A 21,464-nucleotide genomic window follows, 5' to 3' on the forward strand; every position below is an offset into this window, starting at 1 on the left:
TCAGGATCCTGACGCAGGGAAGAAAGGTAAGCAGCAGGATACGGACCCTGGACTTCAGGAAAGCAGACTTTGACTCCCTCAGGGAACAGATGGCCAGGATCCCCTGGGGGACTAACATGAAAGGGAAGGGAGTCCAGGAGAGCTGGCTGTATTTCAAGGAATCCCTGTTGAGGTTACAGGGACAAACCATCCCGATGAGTCGAAAGAATAGTAAATATGGCAGGCGACCAGCTTGGCTTAATGGTGAAATCCTAGCGGATCTTAAACATAAAAAAGAAGCTTACAAGAAGTGGAAGGTTGGACATATGACCAGGGAAGAGTATAAAAATATTGCTCGGGCATGTAGGAAAGATATCAGGAGGGCCAAATCGCACCTGGAGCTGCAGCTAGCAAGAGATGTCAAGAGTAACAAGAAGGGTTTCTTCAGGTATGTTGGCAACAAGAAGAAAGCCAAGGAAAGTGTGGGCCCCTTACTGAATGAGGGAGGCAAGCTAGTGACAGAGGATGTGGAAAAAGCTAATGTACTCAATGCTTTTTTTGCCTCTGTTTTCACTAACAAGGTCAGCTCCCAGACTGCTTTGCTGGGCAACACAAAATGGGGAAGAGATGGCCAGCCCTCTGTAGAGATAGAGGTGGTTAGGGACTATTTAGAAAAGCTGGACGTGCACAAGTCCATGGGGCCGGACGAATTGCATCCGAGAGTGCTGAGGGAAGTGGCGGCTGTGATTGCAGAGCCCTTGGCCATTATCTTTGAAAACTCGTGGCGAACGGGGGAAGTCCCGGATGACTGGAAAAAGGCTAATGTAGTGCCCATCTTTAAAAAAGGGAAGAAGGAGGATCCTGGGAACTACAGGCCGGTCAGCCTCACCTCAGTCCCTGGAAAAATCATGGAGCAGGTCCTCAAAGAATCAATCCTGAAGCACTTAGAGGAGAGGAAAGTGATCAGGAACAGTCAGCATGGATTCACCAAGGGAAGGTCATGCCTGACTAATCTAATCGCCTTTTATGATGAGATTACTGGTTCTGTGGATGAAGGGAAAGCAGTGGATGTATTGTTTCTTGACTTTAGCAAAGCTTTTGACACGGTCTCCCACAGCATTCTTGTCAGCAAGTTAAGGAAGTATGGGCTGGATGAATGCACTATAAGGTGGGTAGAAAGCTGGCTAGATTGTCGGGCTCAACGGGTAGTGATCAATGGCTCCATGTCTAGTTGGCAGCCGGTGTCAAGTGGAGTGCCCCAGGGGTCGGTCCTGGGGCCCGTTTTGTTCAATATCTTCATAAATGATCTGGAGGATGGTGTGGATTGCACTCTCAGCAAATTTGCGGATGATACTAAACTGGGAGGAGTGGTAGATACGCTGGAGGGGAGGGATAGGATACAGAAGGACCTAGACAAATTGGAGGATTGGGCCAAAAGAAATCTAATGAGGTTCAATAAGGATAAGTGCAGGGTCCTGCACTTAGGATGGAAGAATCCAATGCACCGCTACAGACTAGGGACCGAATGGCTCGGCAGCAGTTCTGCGGAAAAGGACCTAGGGGTGACAGTGGACGAGAAGCTGGATATGAGTCAGCAGTGTGCCCTTGTTGCCAAGAAGGCCAATGGCATTTTGGGATGTATAAGTAGGGGCATAGCGAGCAGATCGAGGGACGTGATCGTTCCCCTCTATTCGACACTGGTGAGGCCTCATCTGGAGTACTGTGTCCAGTTTTGGGCCCCACACTACAGGAAGGATGTGGATAAATTGGAAAGAGTACAACGAAGGGCAACGAAAATGATTAGGGGTTTAGAGCACATGACTTATGAGGAGAGGCTGAGGGAGCTGGGATTGTTTAGTCTGCAGAAGAGAAGAATGAGGGGGGATTTGATAGCTGCTTTCAACTACCTGAAAGGGGGTTTCAAAGAGGATGGCTCTAGACTGTTCTCAGTGGTAGCAGATGACAGAACGAGGAGTAATGGTCTCAAGTTGCAATGGGGGAGGTTTAGATTGGATATTAGGAAAAACTTTTTCACTAAGAGGGTGGTGAAACACTGGAATGCGTTACCTAGGGAGGTGGTAGAATCTCCTTCCTTAGAGGTTTTTAAGGTCAGGCTTGACAAAGCCCTGGCTGGGATGATTTAACTGGGACTTGGTCCTGCTTTGAGCAGGGGGTTGGACTAGATGACCTTCTGGGGTCCCTTCCAACCCTGATATTCTATGATTCTATGATTCTAAGTGGAATATGTGAGGCTGGAGGAGGTGGCTACTTCACAGTTTAGGGGTCCAAGACTAGGGCTTGTGGTAGATAGAGGGCCTGAGCTTCTCAGTGCCTCTGCTGAGCTACCTTGAGGCATTGAGCTGATGCCCTGGGGGTGAAGGGACTGTTGTGAATTCATGTGACCAAGGGGTAAAGGTTGCCTGGGCCTAGAGAAGGATCTGTGGCTTGGGAAGGGCAAGGACTGTATATAGATCTCTGCACCCAAGGAGTGAAGGGCTAGTTTGGGTCTGGTTGGTTTCAGCTTACTTCTTAGCCAGAGGGTCAGACTATCTTAGCCAGAGGGAGACTGCTGAGAAGCAGCAGGGAAACTGAGGCAGGCCAGTGGGAGGGGAGCGGCTCTGCTGAAGGGTTCAGGGAAGACTGTTTGTGGGTGCACTGGCCAAGGCAGGTAGAGCAGAGAGCATTTCAGGTTGGGACTGAGGGGCACTGCCAGTGCTGAGCAAGGCTCAAGGATGGCTGTGGGTCGGGGTTGAGGTGCCCTGGCACAGCAAGGTGAGGTCCGGGACTGGACTCGAGCAGAGTTGGTCGGGCAAGAATTAAGTGCACGGGGGCAAACAGCAGGGTGTAAAAATTCATGCAAGGCCTATCCCCAGCCTCTTCTCTTAGGGCTTCCCGTTAATAAGCTCTAAGATGACTCTGAGGGAAACGTTCCGGGCTGATGCACCTCCAAAACACACCCAAACGCAGGTCAGGCAGATGAAAAAGCAGAGTCTCTGGAGCCCCACATCTACCTCTCCCTGCTGGGTGCCTCTTTACTGAGTGCCTGCTTTGACTTGTTATTGCGGCAGGGGCAATGGACAAGGTGCTGCTGTGGGCTGGAGGAGTGATTTGGGAAGCCAGGAGAGCTGGAGGAGGGCGGCGTTGACTCTTCTGGAGCGGAGAGAGGACTGAAAACAACGTAATGCTCGGCTCATAGGACAGGAGGGAAATGGGGGAGACACGGAAACCTTTCTGTAGGCAAAAGGCAGCATCTTGGAAGCTGCACGACTCCATCGGGAAAACAGTCGGAGTTGTCGGAGGCCATTGCTGCCTTGTCCCCTTCTGTCAGGTCACCGTGCGTTGGCGGGGCAGCTCACGAGCCTGTCCAATGGACTGTTGTTTCCCTGGCACAGCTGGAAGGAGGCCTGCGCATTGACAAAGCCTCGTTCTAGAAGTTGTGGTGAGGGCTTTGGTTAAGGAACTGGGCGGGTTCAATTCTTGTCTCCCTCACTTTCTGGCTGTTAGAAACGAGGATGAGACCTGCTGTGGGGGGGCAGATTGTCCCACATCTGCTCACGGTTGGGTTCTTTTGCCCCTTCTTTGAAGCCTCAGTCCTGGCCACTTATGGACCACTGGTCTGATTCTATGTATTTGGTATCCTCCTTTGGAGGGAAGACATTGGGAGTTCTGGCTGGATCAGCTATACACCTGGATCGGCCACAGAGTTACTGATGAGCTCCCAAGAGTTGAAGCAGGGTAGAGCCTGGGATTTCTTACTCCTGAATCTCGGGTCCCTGTCCTTCGAGTTAATTAGCTGTAGCAGCCCCTAGGGGGGAATGTGGCTGCACACGTGCTAACGTGTTTGCCATGCGATCCAGTAGAGATCACTGATCCACATATACTCTAGATAAGGTAAGTAGATAAGGCTACTAGCCCTTGCTCAGCTGTGGCAGGGAAAGAGCCAGACATCAGGGTCAGGTATGAGAAGGAGCCAACGTCCCCAAAGATAGCACAGCATCCTCTTGCATCTGCATCTTCCCACCCCTGGTCTAGCATCCAGAATGGGAAGCGTCGACAAAGCTGTCAGAACCGCTCAGCCCACACACACCCTGTGGAAAAGCAGGCGTTGGGGCTTAGTGTTTACCCAGGCTGTTGGTTTATCATTTTTATAATGTGTGTAACGCTCCAACCCAGCAGTTCCTGCATGTCCCCTGGAGTTGTCTTCCTGCCTGACTTCCAGGTGGCTGGGGGAAAGGCTCAGCAAAGATTTTTTTTTTTTTCAGCAGAGAAATGTTCTGAGACGCCATGTTACTACATGAATCTTTAATCAAATTCCCTGCCTCCCTCATTAAAACAATCCATAGCGGGTGCAAATTGGCATAGATCTGTTGGAGTTAATGGAGCAGCACTGATTTTCACTAGCTGACATGGCCCTCGTTCGGTGTATGTATATATGTGCACATATATACATATGTGTCTGGGTCTAGGTACCTGCCCATATATATATGTATTCGTAACATCAACAGACTCCAGTTCCGGGCAGGCAGGATTGAACCAGGGACTTCTGAAGCTTAGTTTGAGTCTCTGCTACATGAGCTAAAAACTGTCTGCCTGTTAGCTGTGGCTGTAGCAGACTCATTAATCTCTAAGTGGTCTTGGTGCCACTATATAGGACAGAGCACCACACCCAGGAGGTGTGTGGTTTATATGTCTAACATATATACCCCGTATACTTATTCCTGTCGTCTCTGGAGGTTATACAGTTTGTTGTGAGTTATATTTTAATTGTGTCCTACTGTTTATTCTGGGAAAAGCTCCTTTTAGGCCCTCTGACATTAACATAACATGCATGCAGGTGTAGGTACTCAAATATATTCTTACTCCCTCTCTAAACTGCCACTCCGAGTGATGCAAGCAGCTCGTTGCAGTCCTAAATCTACGTTCTCTTTGTTGAAAAGAAAAATCCTCATAAGCTTTTATCTGATCAGTTACAATAAAGCTGATCCCCTCTGGTCATCTGTATTCAGTATTATACAGTGGCTCAGGAAGAAGAGATGTATTAGGAGAAATTAGCATGTATTTTTTGCAATGCCCGAAAGCAGACGGTTGAAACTTTTTAATGAAAAATTCTCCGGCTGAGAAATGGTCTCTATTTAAAAAAAAAAAAACCTTACGATTTTTTAATGTTTTTCCAATGTCTGTGGTTTATCATTTTTCAGTTTATTCCCTCTCTTTTTTCATCTTTTTTGAAAATCATTTTTAAATGACTGGTAAAAGAGGAAGGAAGAAGGGGGAGGAAAAACAAAAAAATGATTATAATGATAAACAAAATAAACAAATGCTGGGGGGGGCAGGGGAGGGAAAGTGGTTTTTTTTAAAAAAAAAAAAAAAACAGACCCAAAAATGGTCCCTTTTGAACCCTGGAAAATGAAAACAACTTTTGAAACATTTTGTGAATTTTTTTCGTCCATTTTTTTTAACCAGCTCTTGTGTTAGTTGCTTTACAAAACAACAACAATAATAATAATACCTAGCTCTTATATAGCACGTTCATGGGCACAATAAAGCAAAAGTTTCCCTAACCTCTGTTTGCCAGAAGCTGGGAATGAGCGACAGGAGATGAATCACTTGATGATGACCTGTTCTGTTCATTCCCTCTGGGGCACCTGGCACTAGCCACTGTCGGAAGACAGGATCCTGAACTAGATGGACCCTTGGTCTGACCCAGTAGGGCCATTCTTATGTTCTTTAGTGAGGGTCAGAAACTGCTCTTAAATGTCACCTGCGACAGATTCGGATATTCAACTAACAAAAGTCTAATGGGGACAGGTAAGGCAAAGGTTCCAATAATAACATCATCCAGTTACTCAGGTCAGGCATGTTTGATGTTTCTGTTTTAAAAATATTTCCTGAGTGTATTCAGGCACTTCCTGTTGTCGATAAGTGTAGAGTTGAGTCAATTAGTTGAATTCAACTTTCCATTAATTTTGACAGAAGATTCTAAAGAGCAATGAAAATACTTTGCACTATTTAGTACTGTTCGTTCAAAAGTCTCAAGTCCCTTCATAAACACAGGCTTCCTAAACTCTAAACCTCAGTGCAGGACCAAAGTATTATTGTATCCATGTCACAGATGGACAAACGGAGGCATAGAGATAGTTAGGGTGTGATCCAACTTCCATGAAAGTCAGCAGGAATCTTTCCACTGGTTTCAGCGGCAGCTGGTTTGGGCCCAGATCCACACAGGTATTTAGATCCCTAATGTCCACTGAAACCAATGGGCCTTAGGAGCCTAAATACCTTTTGTTGCATCTGGGCCTTGGTCTCTCAGTTACTTAATTCAAAATTGCAGCAAGTCAGAGGCAACAGAACCCAGGAGTCCTGACTCCCAGTTCAATAGTCTGATTACTGTGCATTAGTCTGATCAGTCTCCAGCATTTCTGTTGAACACACTCGCTGGGAAATAATTGCACACTTGGCTAGTTCAGAAGCACCAGTTTCCCTTCCATGCACAAAGTGAGGGGCTACGGCTGAAGACAAATGTTAGAAGAGAGAGTGCAGCACAACTAGGCTTGGGAGAATTTGATTTTTATTTTTTTATTATTTCAGTGAATAATTTCTATGTTTGTTGTAAAGCATTTTCAAACTTTTTTTAATTTCAGTTTTCACAGTCGGGGTTTTCAACTGTTTTTTCCTCTTGCCATCAATGTCAATTTTCACAGTTCTGCGACATTAAAGGGGGCAGACACAATCATTATTTAATGGCAGCAGACATTGAGAGTCAAGACTGTGAAAGCTTTATAACCAGCATAAATTGTCAATGCCACATGTCAAAATATGCAAAGTAAATATACTTCAACCAAACGTCAATAAGCAGCGTTTTTCTGTAAATTCTGCCTATCTGTACATTTTGATTATTGGTGATGGAAAAAATTTTTAGTTGGTTTTTGTGTGTATGGCAAAATCAACATTGACTGATAAAAAGCTAATTCTGCCAAGCCTAGGTACAACTAATGGAAATTGGGTGTATATACACATTCTCTCTTTAACTTGGCCCAATGGGATGTAGATCTCTGCTTTCTGCATGTCATGCCAGTGCTGGAGACACCTGCTCACTCTATACTGCGACTTCAGTTTCCTATTGCTGCCAATCTGCCATCTTTCATCAGCACTAAATTAAAGATAAGAAATCAATAGTTAAATTGTATGTCATTGTATGCCCTAAATTACCGGCATATTGAATCAGGCTCTGTCATCCCTAAACCCATAGGGGAGAAAATTATTAAAGCTATTTTTTTAAAGGAATCCTGAGTTCTTCTTTAATCATATGAAAACGTATGCATTACAAAGAATATATTACTTGAATGACTGAAAGATAGTTGATGGCCTGCCTTTGATGTTAATGGAAGAACATCATCTCTGTGATCTTGGAACGTTTGTTGTGTCTTTCATAATGGAATGCTATCACAGATGAGAAGAAGGTGCTTTATTTCATTCTGTTTTCATTCTTGTAGAGTGCCTTTAGACCAGACACCGTATGTAGTGCTGAGAATCTAGTTCTGCTGGGAGTATCAGACTTCAGTGCAGTAATTGCTAAAGGGGGGAAAGCTGCCTGCTGCAATTCTGAAATTAATACAGAGTGGGGCCCGTCTGTGTGTCTGTCTGCATTTGTTTTCCTTTCAAATCGGTTCTTGGGGCATGATCCTGAAAGGTTCTGAGCAGTCTGGCCCAGCTGGTCCAATCCAGCAAAGTATTTAAGCAAGTGCTTAATTATAAGCATGAACATAATCCCACGGAAGTTAATGGGTCTACTCAGGTACTTAAAATTAAGCATGTGTTTAAGCACTTTGTTGGACTGGCGCAGAGAGCTCAGCAGTTTGCAAACTTGAGTCCTTACATACCATATATTGCTGCAAGCCAGTTTTGGATAGACTAGGCGATTCTGAAGGGGTTTCTTCCCCACTTTCAAGGGAATGCTGAAAACTAGAGCCATGTATACGCTCCATCTTAAGGCAGCACAAGTTATGTCCCTTTGGGGTGAGAATAAGTCACCCCCCTGAGTGATGTAAATTACACCGACCTAAGCGCTGGTGTGGACAGTGCAAGGTCAGCGGAAGAGCTTCTCCCGCCGACATAGTTACCGCCACTCACGAGGGCTGGAATAATTAAATCAACGAGCTCGCTCTCTCCCATCAGCTTGGGGCATCTGCAGTAGCTGCACGACAGCAGCGCAGATGCATCGGTGCAAATGCTGTAGTATAGCTATAGCCTAGCCAATTACCATGGCAGTCACGCTCATCAGAGGATAGGCTCAGCAGTTCTGAGCATGGACAGCAGTTGGCTTCATCAGGTGTTGTTTGTACCAACAGGTGATTAGAAATAAAAGAACATAGAAAGTGCTACACCAGAGCAGGCCAGTTGTCCTCCTAGTCTTGTGTCCTGTCTCTGGCAGTGGTCAGTTCCAGTTGCTTCTGAGGAAGGTGTAAGAACCCAGCTGTAAGCAGTTCTGTGATCAGCTACCTCCAAGCAAAGTTTTTTCTCGGCCCCCATTAGCCTATAGCTTGGCTTCTGCCCTGAAGCATGAGGATTTGTGGTCCAGATCCTCAAAGGTATTGAGACACTGAAATACCTTTGAAGGTCTGGGCCCAGAGCCCTTCCAGGACTGTGGAGGTAGTTGTGTTGTTTTGTTCTTTTTCCAACCCTTGCTACTGTAGCTCTGGGTAGTCTCACCATTAGAGCTGGTCAAATTGTTTCAAGGTTTGATAAATTTCAAAACAAAAAAAACAGGATGAACATTGAGATGAAGGGTCAGAATTGAGTTTTCAAAATAAATTCCAAAAAAAAAAGGGGGGGGGGAGGGAAATGTCTTGATGTCCTCCCCCCCTTTTTTTAACTACCCCTCCTCCATCCATATAGATGTCCTCTGAATCCTTTACGATGGCTGCAGGATGATAGACTTTAACTGTAGATTATGGAGTGTGAGGTGTATGAAATTTAGTTTTTTCCAAAAACTGGACCCGATCTTTTCTCACTGGAATCGATGACCAAACTCCCACTGACTTAAGTGGGAATGGGGCTGGCCTAAAGGAACCCTAATATCCAGCCACCCGTTTCTAGAAAGCCTGGGTAAACTGATACCGGTAGACAGATGTGAGGAACTCCCCAAAGCATTTTTAGTATAAATACTATTTCTCTGGATTTCTCTTCTAGAACAAGGCACCTGTCTATATGCTCTAGTTGCCCTCAATCTTACAACCAAATTAATGCTCAAACATATCTACGGGGCAGCACTATAACTCAATGTAACTTATCGCCAGCGGCTGGTGTAATTGACCTGAACTATTTGGAGTTGCTGCGTCTAAACGCAGCAGCTGAGCAGTTCAGATCCCCCTTTCTGACGGCTAAATTCCCCACCCTTTATAATCTCTCTCCCCTGCCCCCATTTTCAAATGCCTGGGTGACAAGATGAGCTGTCCACCGGGCCTTAAAGTACTATTTCAGACCAACGTGGGAAGTGGGATTCAAAGACCTGGGAATCCCCACAGAGAACACCTGGACAGCAGCCCCTTTATCTGGACCATGTCCCTCTGAAAAGAACCAAAGCCGGGCTGGGTTGTATCTACGCCACCGCCGCTGGCAGGTGTCAGGAGCTGCACACTAGAAGCCAATTGCTGAGAGTCACAACAGCAGCTTCATTGAGCCTACTAACTTCTTGACCAGTGGTTCTCAACCTGTTTATCATTGTGGGCCGCAGGTTGAGAACTGCAGCACCCCCCTTCCTAAACCTTCCCACAGTCCCCTATGCCCAGCGCCCCTGCCCAGAGCAGGGCCAGGAGCAGAGCCCTGGACACTGGGCCTGGCAGCTGGGACCCGGACCCACCATGTGGGACTGGGCAGATGGACCCTGGAACCTGCAGCAGGGCCAGGCAGCGGGACTCCTCCCCACCCCCCATGGGGCTAGGCAGCCAGCAGCTGAACCCGACCCCAGAAGTGGAGCCCTACCTAAAACCTGGAGGTGCTGCAGCACCCTGGCAAAACTCCAGTTCCCAGCACCCCCCATTCCCTCACTGCCCAGAGCCCCCCCCAAACCTACCCACTCTTCCACCCCCTGCCCCACTGCGTCACTCACCAGCCCCCTGCTGGCAGGAGCCGCTCATGCAGGCTGCAAGATGCTATCTCCCCCTCAGCCAACCCTGTCCCCCGCCAGACCGGAGCGGCAAATTTTGAATTTTTTTAGCACACAGCTGGGCCGCGGGTTGAGAACTGTTGTTCTTGACCATGCCGCTTATTCTTATCTGCCGGTAGAGGACGCTCTTTCTCTTAACTACCCTGCATACTGCATGTTCCCCGGATGCCTGGTTTGGCCAAAAGCATTAATTAGTGCCCTGAACTTAATTCTAGCTGGGAGAAGGCCCTCTCCACGCCGTGTACGTCCAGGAGGCAGGCGGCACACTACAGTTCTGAGGGTGCCAGGGGACTATGTCAGTGCAGGCTCAGTGACTTCTCGTGTTTTCGCTTTTCTCCCGCAGATGGTTTCTGTCTGCCCGAGTGGGACGGCATTGGCTGCTGGCCCGAAGGCATGCCGGGCAAAGTGGTGGCCATGCCGTGTCCTGAATACATCTATGACTTCAATCACAAAGGTAATAAAGCTCCTTCCCAAATGCCACGGGAACCTTTCAGCCTGCAGCGGGGAGCGATGCAGCTGAGAACTAGACAGCCGGTCGTTGGCCGAGGGAGACTTTCCCTTCTTGACCGGTGTCCTGGGTTTATACCCCGGCCCTTAAACAGTATCCCGGGAGTCACCCGTTAGTGCCTCAGGTGGTCCCATGTTGCCATAAGGGTGAATATAGAACATCAGGGTTGGAAGGGACCTCAGGAGGTCATTTAGTCCAACCCCCTGCTCAAAGCAGGACCAATCCTCAATTTTTTTTTGCTCCAGATCCCTGAATGGCCCCCTCAAGGGTTGAGCTCACAACCCTGGGTTTAGCAGGCCAATGCTCAAACCACTGAGCTATCCCTCCCCCTGATGGCCTCAACACCTCCTAGACTGGGTCTTCGGGGTCTAGTAATCCTGCTGTCAGCATCAGGCAGATTCCCAGTCAGGGACTTTCTTCCCCTTTCAGGGATCAATGCACATCAGTATTTGCAGATTTTCACAGCCCACTGGACTACAGCATCTGGAAGCACTTAGGTTCGCATTGAGAAGCAGAGGTGAAGGTGGAGTTCATATTGGCTGAAGCCAGAGCTCCACCAAGCCAAACTGCTGCAGAATCCGTCTCGGCTCTGTGTCCCTTTGTATCTGAGTCCCGAGTGAGAGCCCCTGTGTTGAGAGAACCTGTTCTCATCACAGGCACCTAACACCTTCAATCCCTGGTTCTCCAGCTCGGGACTTTTTGTTCTGCTTCCGTGTAGGGAAGTGGAGAAAAGCAACTGGCTCTCAGAGTTCATCTTCAGTCACTGAGGTTCCCATTGACATGGTAGGGCCTGCCACTCAAATGTGTCGATTCCAGGCCAGTCAGCCTTAGTGGCTCAAACGCTTTGCCCTAATCGTCAATGGTGCAAGGACAATTAATTCTCACTCCACCCCCAAAGGTAGTGATGCAAAGCTGATGGGTGTGGGATCCTACAGACAGAGCGTGAAAGTATTACAGAAAATCCCCACTGTTGTCCCTGATGGTGGCTCAACTCCGGCTCCTGAGGGCAGTAACCCTGTGACATTGGTCTGGCGGCACTGGTCTCATTCCGCATTACAAAGCCACTGCACTGGTGGAGCCGAGACCACAATGTGGGCTATGTATCATGTGTTTTTAAAAAACAAAAAATCCTTTTGCCTGTTTCTCAGTTGCTCTGTACCTGAGCTGTGCATAGGACCGGAGTTGGTGGGTAAAACCATTTTTATGCTCCCCCCATTCTGAGCTATGCAGGAGTCTGCTTGGTCCCTGGTGTGAATCAGAGCAGCCTCAAGGCTGCTCTAACTTATGCATGCTTCCCAGAGCTCCTAGGAAGCAGAGATTAGCCATTGTGTAGTAGACTATATCCACAACCCTCCCACAGGCCCACTGTGGCCAAGACTGGGAGCTGGACCAGTGTAGAAACCTTATGCCAGAACTGCAGCTGCCAGGGAGGTTTTTCTGCACATCCACTTAAAGGCCCCTTTATGATACACAGAAGGGGAAGAACGATGGTCTAAGTGGATGGAGCAATGGAGTGGGGCACTGGAGCACTGGGTTTTATTCCTGGATTTGCCACAGGCACTCTGGCTGACCTTGGGTAAATCATTTATTCTGCACTGAATCTGAGTTCCCTCTTGGTAACATGGGTGTGACAAAGGAAAAAAAAATCTTGGAAGGCACTAAGATCATACATAAGAAGTGATAAGGGCTAGAGACATAGAAAGATCCACTTGAACAAGCCCATTGCTTTTCAATGACTTTTTTTTTAACAACCGTGCAAATGTTTCCATGCTATTGGATTTTGAAAACCATTTTTCTGCCTTTCTTTTTTTACACCCCGTATTTTGACCTACAGTGTTTGATGGGTGCCCCTTTAAATCTGAGCATTTCTGTGTAGAACAAATGGCTGGGTTTCAAAGTTCAGTTGCGGTGGGAGATCCTCTGGGCTAGGCTGATCTGAAACAACCCCCTGCTCCCCTGCGGCTCCATGACAAGCTGCAGAGAGAGCAGATAAGGGCAGGCTGATTATGGGTAGCTGAGATATAAGGACAGGTGGATAAATTCTGTGATTGAAGCATTGGGAAAGATACTTCTTCTGTTCTGCAGGACTGCAGTCCGCTAAGCGTCATGTTGTCTGTTTTCTCATTCCTTTTGTTAGGCCACGCCTATCGGCGGTGTGACGTGAATGGGAGCTGGGAGCTGGTGCCAGGCAACAACCGCACCTGGGCAAATTACAGTGAATGCGCCAAGTTCCTCACCAATGAAACCAGGGAGACGGTATGCCATGCTTGTATGGAAACTGGGAACAGGGTGGGATCTGATCAGAACTAGCCAAAGGAGCCTTTTGTTCCTAAACAGGCAGCACCCTGATGCTGGAAAGATTCCCAATGTTTGTAGGTCCCAATTAAACCTTTCCCATTTATTTCAGCGGGAAATTGCTTCACATCAAGGGGGTGGGGGTGGGCTGTTCTTCAAGACAGTCAGATGTTTGTCATGTGCTCCTCAAAATGGCCTGATCCATTTTCACAGGGGTCTGCGGGGGTCGGGGGGAAGCTGGAGGGCACTATGTGAAATTTCTTAAGAAGCTAAGAGCAGATAACCACACCTAATCACATCAGCCATGCTATCAGAGGCTCATTCACCTGCGCATCTACCAATGTGATATATGCCAATATGTGCCAGCAATGCCCCTCTGCCATGTACATTGGTCAAACTGGACAGTCTCTACGTAAAAGAATAAATGGACACAAATCAGACGTCAAGAATTATAAGATTCAAAAACCAGTCGGAGAACACTTCAATCTCTCTGGTCACACGATTACAGACCTGAGAGTGGCTATCCTTCAACAAACAGACTTCAAAAACAGACTCCAATGAGAGACTGCTGAATTGGAATTAATTTGCAAACTGGATACAATTAACTTAGGCTTGAATAGAGACTGGGAGTGGATGGGTCATTACACAAAGTAAAACTATTTCCCGGTGTTTATTCTCTCCCCACCCCCCACCGTTCCTCAGATGTTCTTGTCAACTGTTGGAAATGGCCCACCTTGATTATCACTACAAAAGGTTTCCCCCCGCCGCCCGCTCTCCTGCTAGTAATATCTCACCTTAAGTGATCACTCTCGTTACAGTGTGTATGGTAACACCCATTGTTTCATGTTCTCTATGTATACAAATCTCCCCACTGTATTTTCCACTGAATGCATCCGATGAAGTGAGCTGTAGCTCACGAAAGCTTATGCTCAGATAAATTTGTTAGTCTCTAAGGTGCCACAAGTCCTCCTTTTCTTTTTGCGAATACAGACTGACACGGCTGCTACTCTGAAACACTTCTGGGGGGGCTCGTTCCATTCTAGTGGAGACCATCACCATCCATGGGCAGGGATCCGCCCCCCCCCCCCGCCCTCCCAGGGGTCAGTTCTGGATACTTTTCAATGTTTTCATTAATGACTTGGATAATGGAGTGGAGAGTACTCTTATAAAATTTGCAGGTGACACTAGGCTGGGACACGTTGCAGGAACTTGGGAGAACATTAGAAGTGAAAATGACCTGGATAAATTGGCGAATTGTGCTGAAATCAACAAGATGAAATTCAATAAAGACAAGTGCAAGGTACCCCACCCTTAGGAAGGAAACGTCAAATGGACCACACAAAGTGGGGAGTAACTGGCTAGATGGAGGTACAGCTGGAAAGAATCTGGGGTTTATAGTGGATCATAAACGGAATATGAGCCAACAATGTGATGCAGGTGTGAAAAGGGCTGATATCATTCTGGGCTGTATTAACAGGAGTGTTGTATGTAAAACACGGGAGGTGATTGTCCTGCTCTGCTCAGGCCTGGTGCAGCCTCAGCTGGAGAACTGTGTCCAATCCCAGGCACCACACTTTAGGAAAGATGTGAACAAATAGGAGAGATTCCAGAGGAGAGCAACAAAAATGATCAAAGGTTTAGAAAACCTGACCTCTGAGGAAAGGATAAAAAAAGCGTGGCATGTTTAGTGAGAAAAGAAGACTGAAATGGGGTCTGATAACCGATTTAAATTATATTAAGGGCTGTTATAAAGAGGCCGGTGATCAGTTATTTTTCATATTCACTGAAAGTAGGACAAAAAGTGATGGCTTAATCTGCAGGAAGGGAGATTTAGGTTCGATATTAGGAAAAACTTTCTGACTCTAACAGTAGTTAAACTCTGGAACAGGCTTCCAAGGGAGGTTGTGGAATCTCTGTCATTGGAGATTTTTAAGAACAGGTTGGACAAACCCATCAGGGATGATCTAGGTTTACTTGGTCCTGCGTCAGCATGGGGGGCTGGACATGATGACCTCTTGAGGTCCCTTCCTGCCCTACATTTCTGTGATTCTATGCTTCCATGTTATTCATCTCCTTGTGAGTTAGGGACTGTATTCTAGCTCTGTGAGGGAGGAGCCTCTCTTGCTCATCTAGTGTAACTGTCCTTCTGCTGTTTACTTTTGTGAGTTTGTTTCTAAACTCTTCAGAGCTTTTCATTCTGTGATTTGCATGAAAGAGACAGGTTGGACAAACACCTGTCAGGGATGGTCTAGGTTTAATTGGTCCTGCCTCCTTGCAGGATAACTTCTCAGCCCGACATTCACTGTACCAAGAAAATAAGTTTCAGAGTAGCAGCCGTGTTAGTCTGTATTCACAAAAAGAAAAGGAGTACTTGTGGCACCTTAGAGACTAACAAATTTATTAGAGCATAAGCTTTCGTGAGCTACAGCTCACTTCATCGGATGCATTTGGTGGAAAAAACAGAGGGGAGATTGATATACACACACAGAGAACATGAAACAATGGGTTTATCATACACACTGTAAGGAGAGTGATCATAAGATATGATCACTCTCCTTACAGTGTGTATGATAAATCCATTGTTTCATGTTCTCTGTGTGTGTATATCAATCTCCCCTCTGTTTTTTCCACCAAATGCATCCGATGAAGTGAGCTGTAGCTCACGAAAGCTTATGCTCTAATAAATTTGTTAGTCTCTATTGGAGGTAGAGTGGCCCATTTACACCTCTATCATAGGACAAAAAGCGGTGGGTAGTGGATTACAGATGCTTGTAATAAGCCATAAATCCAGTGTCTCTGTTCAGTTCAGGATTTTTAATGTCTAGCAAAGTAATGAATTTAAGCTCTCAAGCTGGTCTTTGGAAAGTATGGTGCAGGTTTCCTTTGAGGATGGGGACTGACAGGTCAGATATGGAGTGATGGCTTTGTGCAAGCGAAATGTTAGAGATGTTATGCAGAAGAAATCTGCAAGATGTAGTTAGCCTCCTCCCTTTTCTCTCCCAGGTGCTTGCTATCACTGGTATTAGGAGTGGCTTCTCCCCTCCCCTATGCATTCAAAACTGGGCAGGAGGATGTACTATATTTTAGGGAACAATCCTGCACTGGCAGGGAAATAGACTGCATGACCTCACCAGAATAAAGAGAGAACTGGAGAATCTAATTAAGGCATGTATTGTGGGCCCACCCCCGGTTACCATAGTATTTGAACTCCTCACAATCTTTAATGCTACTCCTATGAAGTAGGCAGGTGCTGTCCTCCATGTTTTAGAGTGTGGAAACTGAGGCACAAAGAAGTCAGTCCAAAATCACACAGCAAGACAGTAGCAGGGCAGGGAATTGAACCTGCATCTGTGAACGCCTCGGTGACTGTGCTAACCACTCGGCCAGCCTTCCCCCGCCCCATTAACATTCTCTTGGGAAGAGGCCCAGGGTGTAGATGCTATGCCCTCATTCCTTGCAATAGTACAGCCACTTCCCTTTCCTTCCCACAGAGACAGAGCTTTGAGTACGCAGCTGAGAACTGCCACACTGAGAATGGATATGGGAAAGTGGGTCATCACACCGTTTACTATCTATATGCATGAAGTTGCTACAGCTTCTGGGCAGCGGCCTCTGCCATGCGGCAATTCCTGGGGGTGAAGCGCAGCTGTGTATTTTGTAAATTGTCTGTTATTGCACTGGTAGTGTTTAATTCCAAAGTATCTGAGAACCGTGGGAAAGGCCTCGGACAAACTTTAGCACCCAAATGGCCCAGTCTACGTATACAACCCATATATTTTTTTTTTTTATTGATTTCACATCCTGGGCCTATGGAGGTGAAATTGACCGGGGTGGAGTGTGGCTCTACCTAATGAGGAGTAAAACAGGTCACCCTGCATGGGTCAGAAGAAAGGGACAGTTCAGGATTGCTTGGCCAGCTGGGTCTATTATTTCAAAGTCTGCCTCTTTCAGAGAAACAAGGTGGGTGAGGTAATAACTTTTATTGGCCCAGCTTCTGTTGATGGAAAGAGACCAGCTTGTGAGCTACACAGAGCTCATCTTCAGGTCTTGGAAAGGTATGCAGGTATGTTCCACACAAGGTGGAACAGATTGTTTAGCATAAGTAGTTAACATGCTCAAACCCCTCTGCAGTCATAGGACCAAAAAAAGGAGGGGCTAGTAGTTTACAGACTGTTCTAATAAGCCATAAATCCCGTGTCTTTTTTAAAACCATGATTTTTAGCATCTAGCAAAGGCATGAATTGATGCTCCCAGGCTCATCTTTCGAAGGTGCCCTGAGGGTTTCCTTTGAGAACAAGGACTGAGAGTGTTTAGATGTGGAGGGATTGTTTTGTAAAAAGTGTTTGCCCATGGGTGAGACGGAGTTTTTGTCTTTGATCATTTTTTCTGTGTGAGTTCCTTCGAGAGCGTAATGATGGTCTGGTTTCACCCACACAATTGTTGTTGGGGCATTTAGCACACTGGCTGAGGTATAGCACGTAGTGATAGGTATGTGTAGCACCCAGGGATCTTGAAAGGTCTGTTTAGGGGATATTGATCATGGTAGCAGTGGAAATATGGCTGCAGATTTTGCGTCTGTTGTTCTGGCAGGATCTGGTGCTGCTTTGAGTTGGTGGGTTCTGGTCTGTGGGGAGCTTGCTTCTGATGATGAGGTTGGGAGACTGTTTGAAGGCCAGAAGAGGGGGATTGGGAAAAATTTCTTTCAGGATGTGGTCCCCGTTGAGTATGGGTTGTAACCGTTTAATGGTACCCTATATGGGTTCCAGTGTGGGGTGGTAAAGATGGTCTCTCAAGCTTACACAGAGCTCTTCTTCAGATCACTTCTCTGGGTAAGCTTGAAAGCTTGTCTCTTTCACTGATAGAAGTTGGTCCAATAGAAGCTATTACCTCACCCACATGGTCTTTCTCATATCCTGGGACCAGCATGCCTACAATAACACTGCAAACAAAATTTATTATTATTATTCTTTTTCTCTGCTGGCGGAGGGTGGCAATTATAAGACTGCTGTGACAGTATCCCCGGGGTGCAGCCTGTGACTGTGGACCCCTGTGCTCCCTGAACTCTCTTTAGTCTGGGCTGTCTCTCACAATGCCTTGATAGTGACCAGCAGCAAACCCCTCCAGGTGCTATTATCACTCAGCACAACCGCATGTGGAGCCCCACACCCAGCTAGATTGCATAAATGCTCCCAGAGCCCACTCATGAATTGCACAAGGAAAGGCACCAGCCAAATCCCCCCATCTCCCAGCACTGTGCCTCAGGAATATACTGTCTTGAACTGTTCAAGATGGGCAATGCAAATGTATTAATTGGTTCACCACTTCATCAGTGGAAAGTTGATATACACCAGCCTTTGCAGACCTGAGCAGATTACCAAACACTTCAGGCAAACTCACTGGTAAAGATAAACAGTTAAATTTATTGATTACAAAAGATAGATTTTAAGTAATTATAAGTGATAGGCAAAAAGTCAGAGTTAGTTACCAAAAGAAAAGAAAATATAAGCATGCAATCTAAATTCTCAACCCAATTAGACTGGGCAACAACTAGGCTAAGCAGTTTTTCTCACCCCACTGGATATTGCAGTTCATAGTACACAGATTTCACCCTTGAAATCTGGGCCACTCTCCTCTGCTTAAGTTTTCTCAGTGTCCTTGTTGCTTGCAGCATGGTTGGGGGCAGGTGAAGGGCCAAGCATGGGGACCTGTGTTCTGTTTTATACCCTGTCCCATGTGCTTGGGGAATACACATCCAGGCATGTCTGGGGGGCATTGCTGAGTCTCCAGGCAGGGTTGAGCAATTCCTCTGGTGTGGCCTCATGCAGGTGAGTCATTGAATTGTAGCTCCCTTGCTGGACAATAGCTGTTGATGTGTTGTCTGACACCCCACCCAGGTGTTGGTTACTTTCCTTGCTGTTGCCTCTGGGGAGCTAGTATCTGGCTGATTCCCCAATTTACAGCATGTTTTTGTGACAACCATAGAATACGATTCTCATAACTTCATGTGCATTAATGATATTCATATATGGGTAGAAAAATGACTTTCAGCAGATCACAGGTTTCAGAGTAGCAGCCGTGTTAGTCTGTATTCGCAAAAAGAAAAGGAGTACTTGTGGCACCTTAGAGACTAACAAATTTATTAGAGCATAAGCTTTCATCCGATGAAGTGAGCTGTAGCTCACGAAAGCTTATGCTCTAATAAATTTGTTAGTCTCTAAGGTGCCACAAGTACTCCTTTTCTTTCAGCAGATCATAACCTTTCCCCTGATACCTCACACAGCCTGCTTTATATGCAAGATCACAATTATGTATAAATGAGGAACATGGGGGTTACAGGGTGCTCCCCCAGGTACAGAATGTCACAATGGCAAGATAGCCCTCCAGTTTTTCACGCTCTCCATTGAGTCTGCAGAACTGGTAATAGTAAAACCTGCTTCAACTAGTTCTCTAAGTATAGAGGTCAGGCAGATGGATTCTGCCAAGACAGATTCATCACCTCTACAAAGAGAGTCGTGTTTTCTATTATTATTTTTTTCCCACTGGGAGAACAGCATTTTTGTGTCATCGGTAACAGCTGCACTTAACCAGCAATCATCCGCTGAGGTTGTTGGGAGATTTAGAGAGAGACAGATGGACAAACATAGCCAATGGGAACCAAACACTAGAAAGTGTTGGAAAAACCTCCCTGTCTCTCTCTCTATAGATAGGTATTTGTTTAGGTTCTCTGTGTTCTCATTTTAGCTACCACGGGGTAATTATATGGCTGGCCAAAGCAGCATACAGAAGGGGGTGGAGAAGGTTTGCATCTCTTTCCCTTGCCCTGGATGATACAAATAGGATTATCTCACTTAGAGCTGTGAAGAACCTGATTTTTTTTTTAAATTAACAAAGCGTGCTAAAGCAATCAATGCCAGGAGGATTAACAGCTCCTAACTACCCAGTGAAGCAATTGCTTCAGCATTGTTTCAAAGGGGAATCGGGGTGCTGGTGTTAGTGAAAGGTGCTGGATTGACAGCCCAGAGACTGATGTCCTCTGTTTAGCTGCAGATCAAGTAGTGGGCTGCCACTGGCAGCAGATAAAGTTTCCCCGCATGCCTCACTAATGTGCCGGGAACGGCCAACTCGGGATGAGGACAGATCTGCTGGGAGAGGACAGATCCGTGAAGGAGCATGTAGACTCCACATTGCTGAGGAAGGGGCCAGAGAAGCCCCATGTGCTGGGCTTGCCCCACCTCTCCGGTCCTGTCAATCCCGTATGGTAGGGAAGAGGCATTTAAAAAGGAGGAAACTGCAATGAGCTGTGGGGAGAGCGATCACCCCGAGCAGAAAACGGCTGGAATGACTCCTGGGGCCGCTGGTCTCCATCCAGGAGATCCACAACCCTATGGAAAGTGCAGCCAACTTCCACGGTAAGCCCATGTCAGCTACCCTGCTGGAAGGACGCCTAGAAAACGTCCCAAAGTAAGCAGGTATTGCTGTCTTTCCCCCTTTGAATTGGCTCCGCGAAGACGTTGTTTTCGGATGCATTGGAACATTTATTTTCCTTTCAATCCCCCATCGGAAGAGATGTAAGAGGGCCTGCAAAGTGCAGGATCCCATTTGCAAGGAGTTAGAAATTATATATACACTATAAGCCACCCCATGTAGATAACTGGGCATGGCCAGGGACTCCCGCCATCTGGTAGAAAAATCTAAGGGAACTCTTTGACAGGCTCATAGGAAGAAGGGGTCCCGGGAGTTTGGCAAGTGAGAGGAGGGAGCTTCTTAAAGAGGTGTCCTAGTGGCATGATCATGGAGGTCCAAAGGAATTTCAGGGTGCTCTCCATGGCTGTGCTGAAAGCTTCCCTGGCTCAGTGAGCTTGTGTCTCTTTATGCTAACGCTCTGTCTTTAAGAGCTGAGATAACCCTGCCCTTCGTCCAGCTGGTGGCCATAAAGGAGCTGCAGAGGAGCTGAACCAGGATGTGTGTCTCTCGTCACAGGCAGCCTGCTCAGAAAGACAGCCAGCCTCCAGCCCAGCAGTCTGAGAGATCTCTGGCTTCCAGCCCGAGCACCGTGGCCATTCGGCTCCATTTTGTTTACTTTCCATCTGGCGTTTCAAGGAACTTGGGGAGTCAGGGTCATAGCTCAGCTGGCACTAGTCCCTCGGGGCACCCAGTGTGGTCAAAGAACCTGGGCTCACTCTGGTGCAATATGTTCGTTTCTTTGTTAACGGCAAGACAGACCCATCTCTGAGGTCTTGCGGCCTCATGTCAGGCTGTGCATGGCTAGCACGTCAGATGCTTTCTCTTGGCCCCGGGTGCTGGTCGTACCTGGGGCACTCTCACTTTCACGCTGGTGCTCATCCGTAGCGCCTTGGATATGGGCGCTTTCCCTTTCACACTAGCGTGCATTGGTAGCAATTCCAGCACTGGCACGTTTGCCCTCCTGCACGTCAGTATCGCCTTGGATACAGGAACATTCACTTTCGCTCAGCGGAGTGGCAGCAGTAGGTAGCACATGATCACTTTCTGTTTCAC

At 46.9% G+C, this 21,464-nt stretch overlaps 1 protein-coding gene across 6 annotated transcripts in view; it reads left to right on the forward strand.

The window, feature by feature from the left end:
- PTH1R (parathyroid hormone 1 receptor) overlaps window positions 1-21,464 on the forward strand; it is a 181,849-nt gene that overhangs the window by 117,240 nt on the left and 43,145 nt on the right. For all 6 annotated transcript variants that reach the window (XM_043509770.1, XM_043509773.1, XM_043509774.1 and 3 more), the window contains 2 exons: window positions 10,488-10,598; window positions 12,790-12,908. In XM_043509770.1, coding sequence (XP_043365705.1) covers window positions 10,488-10,598; window positions 12,790-12,908 — 230 coding nt within the window. The remainder of the gene's footprint in view (window positions 1-10,487; window positions 10,599-12,789; window positions 12,909-21,464) is intronic.

Source organism: Dermochelys coriacea, chromosome 2 (assembly GCF_009764565.3).
Source record: "Dermochelys coriacea isolate rDerCor1 chromosome 2, rDerCor1.pri.v4, whole genome shotgun sequence".
NCBI lineage: Eukaryota > Metazoa > Chordata > Testudines > Dermochelyidae > Dermochelys > Dermochelys coriacea.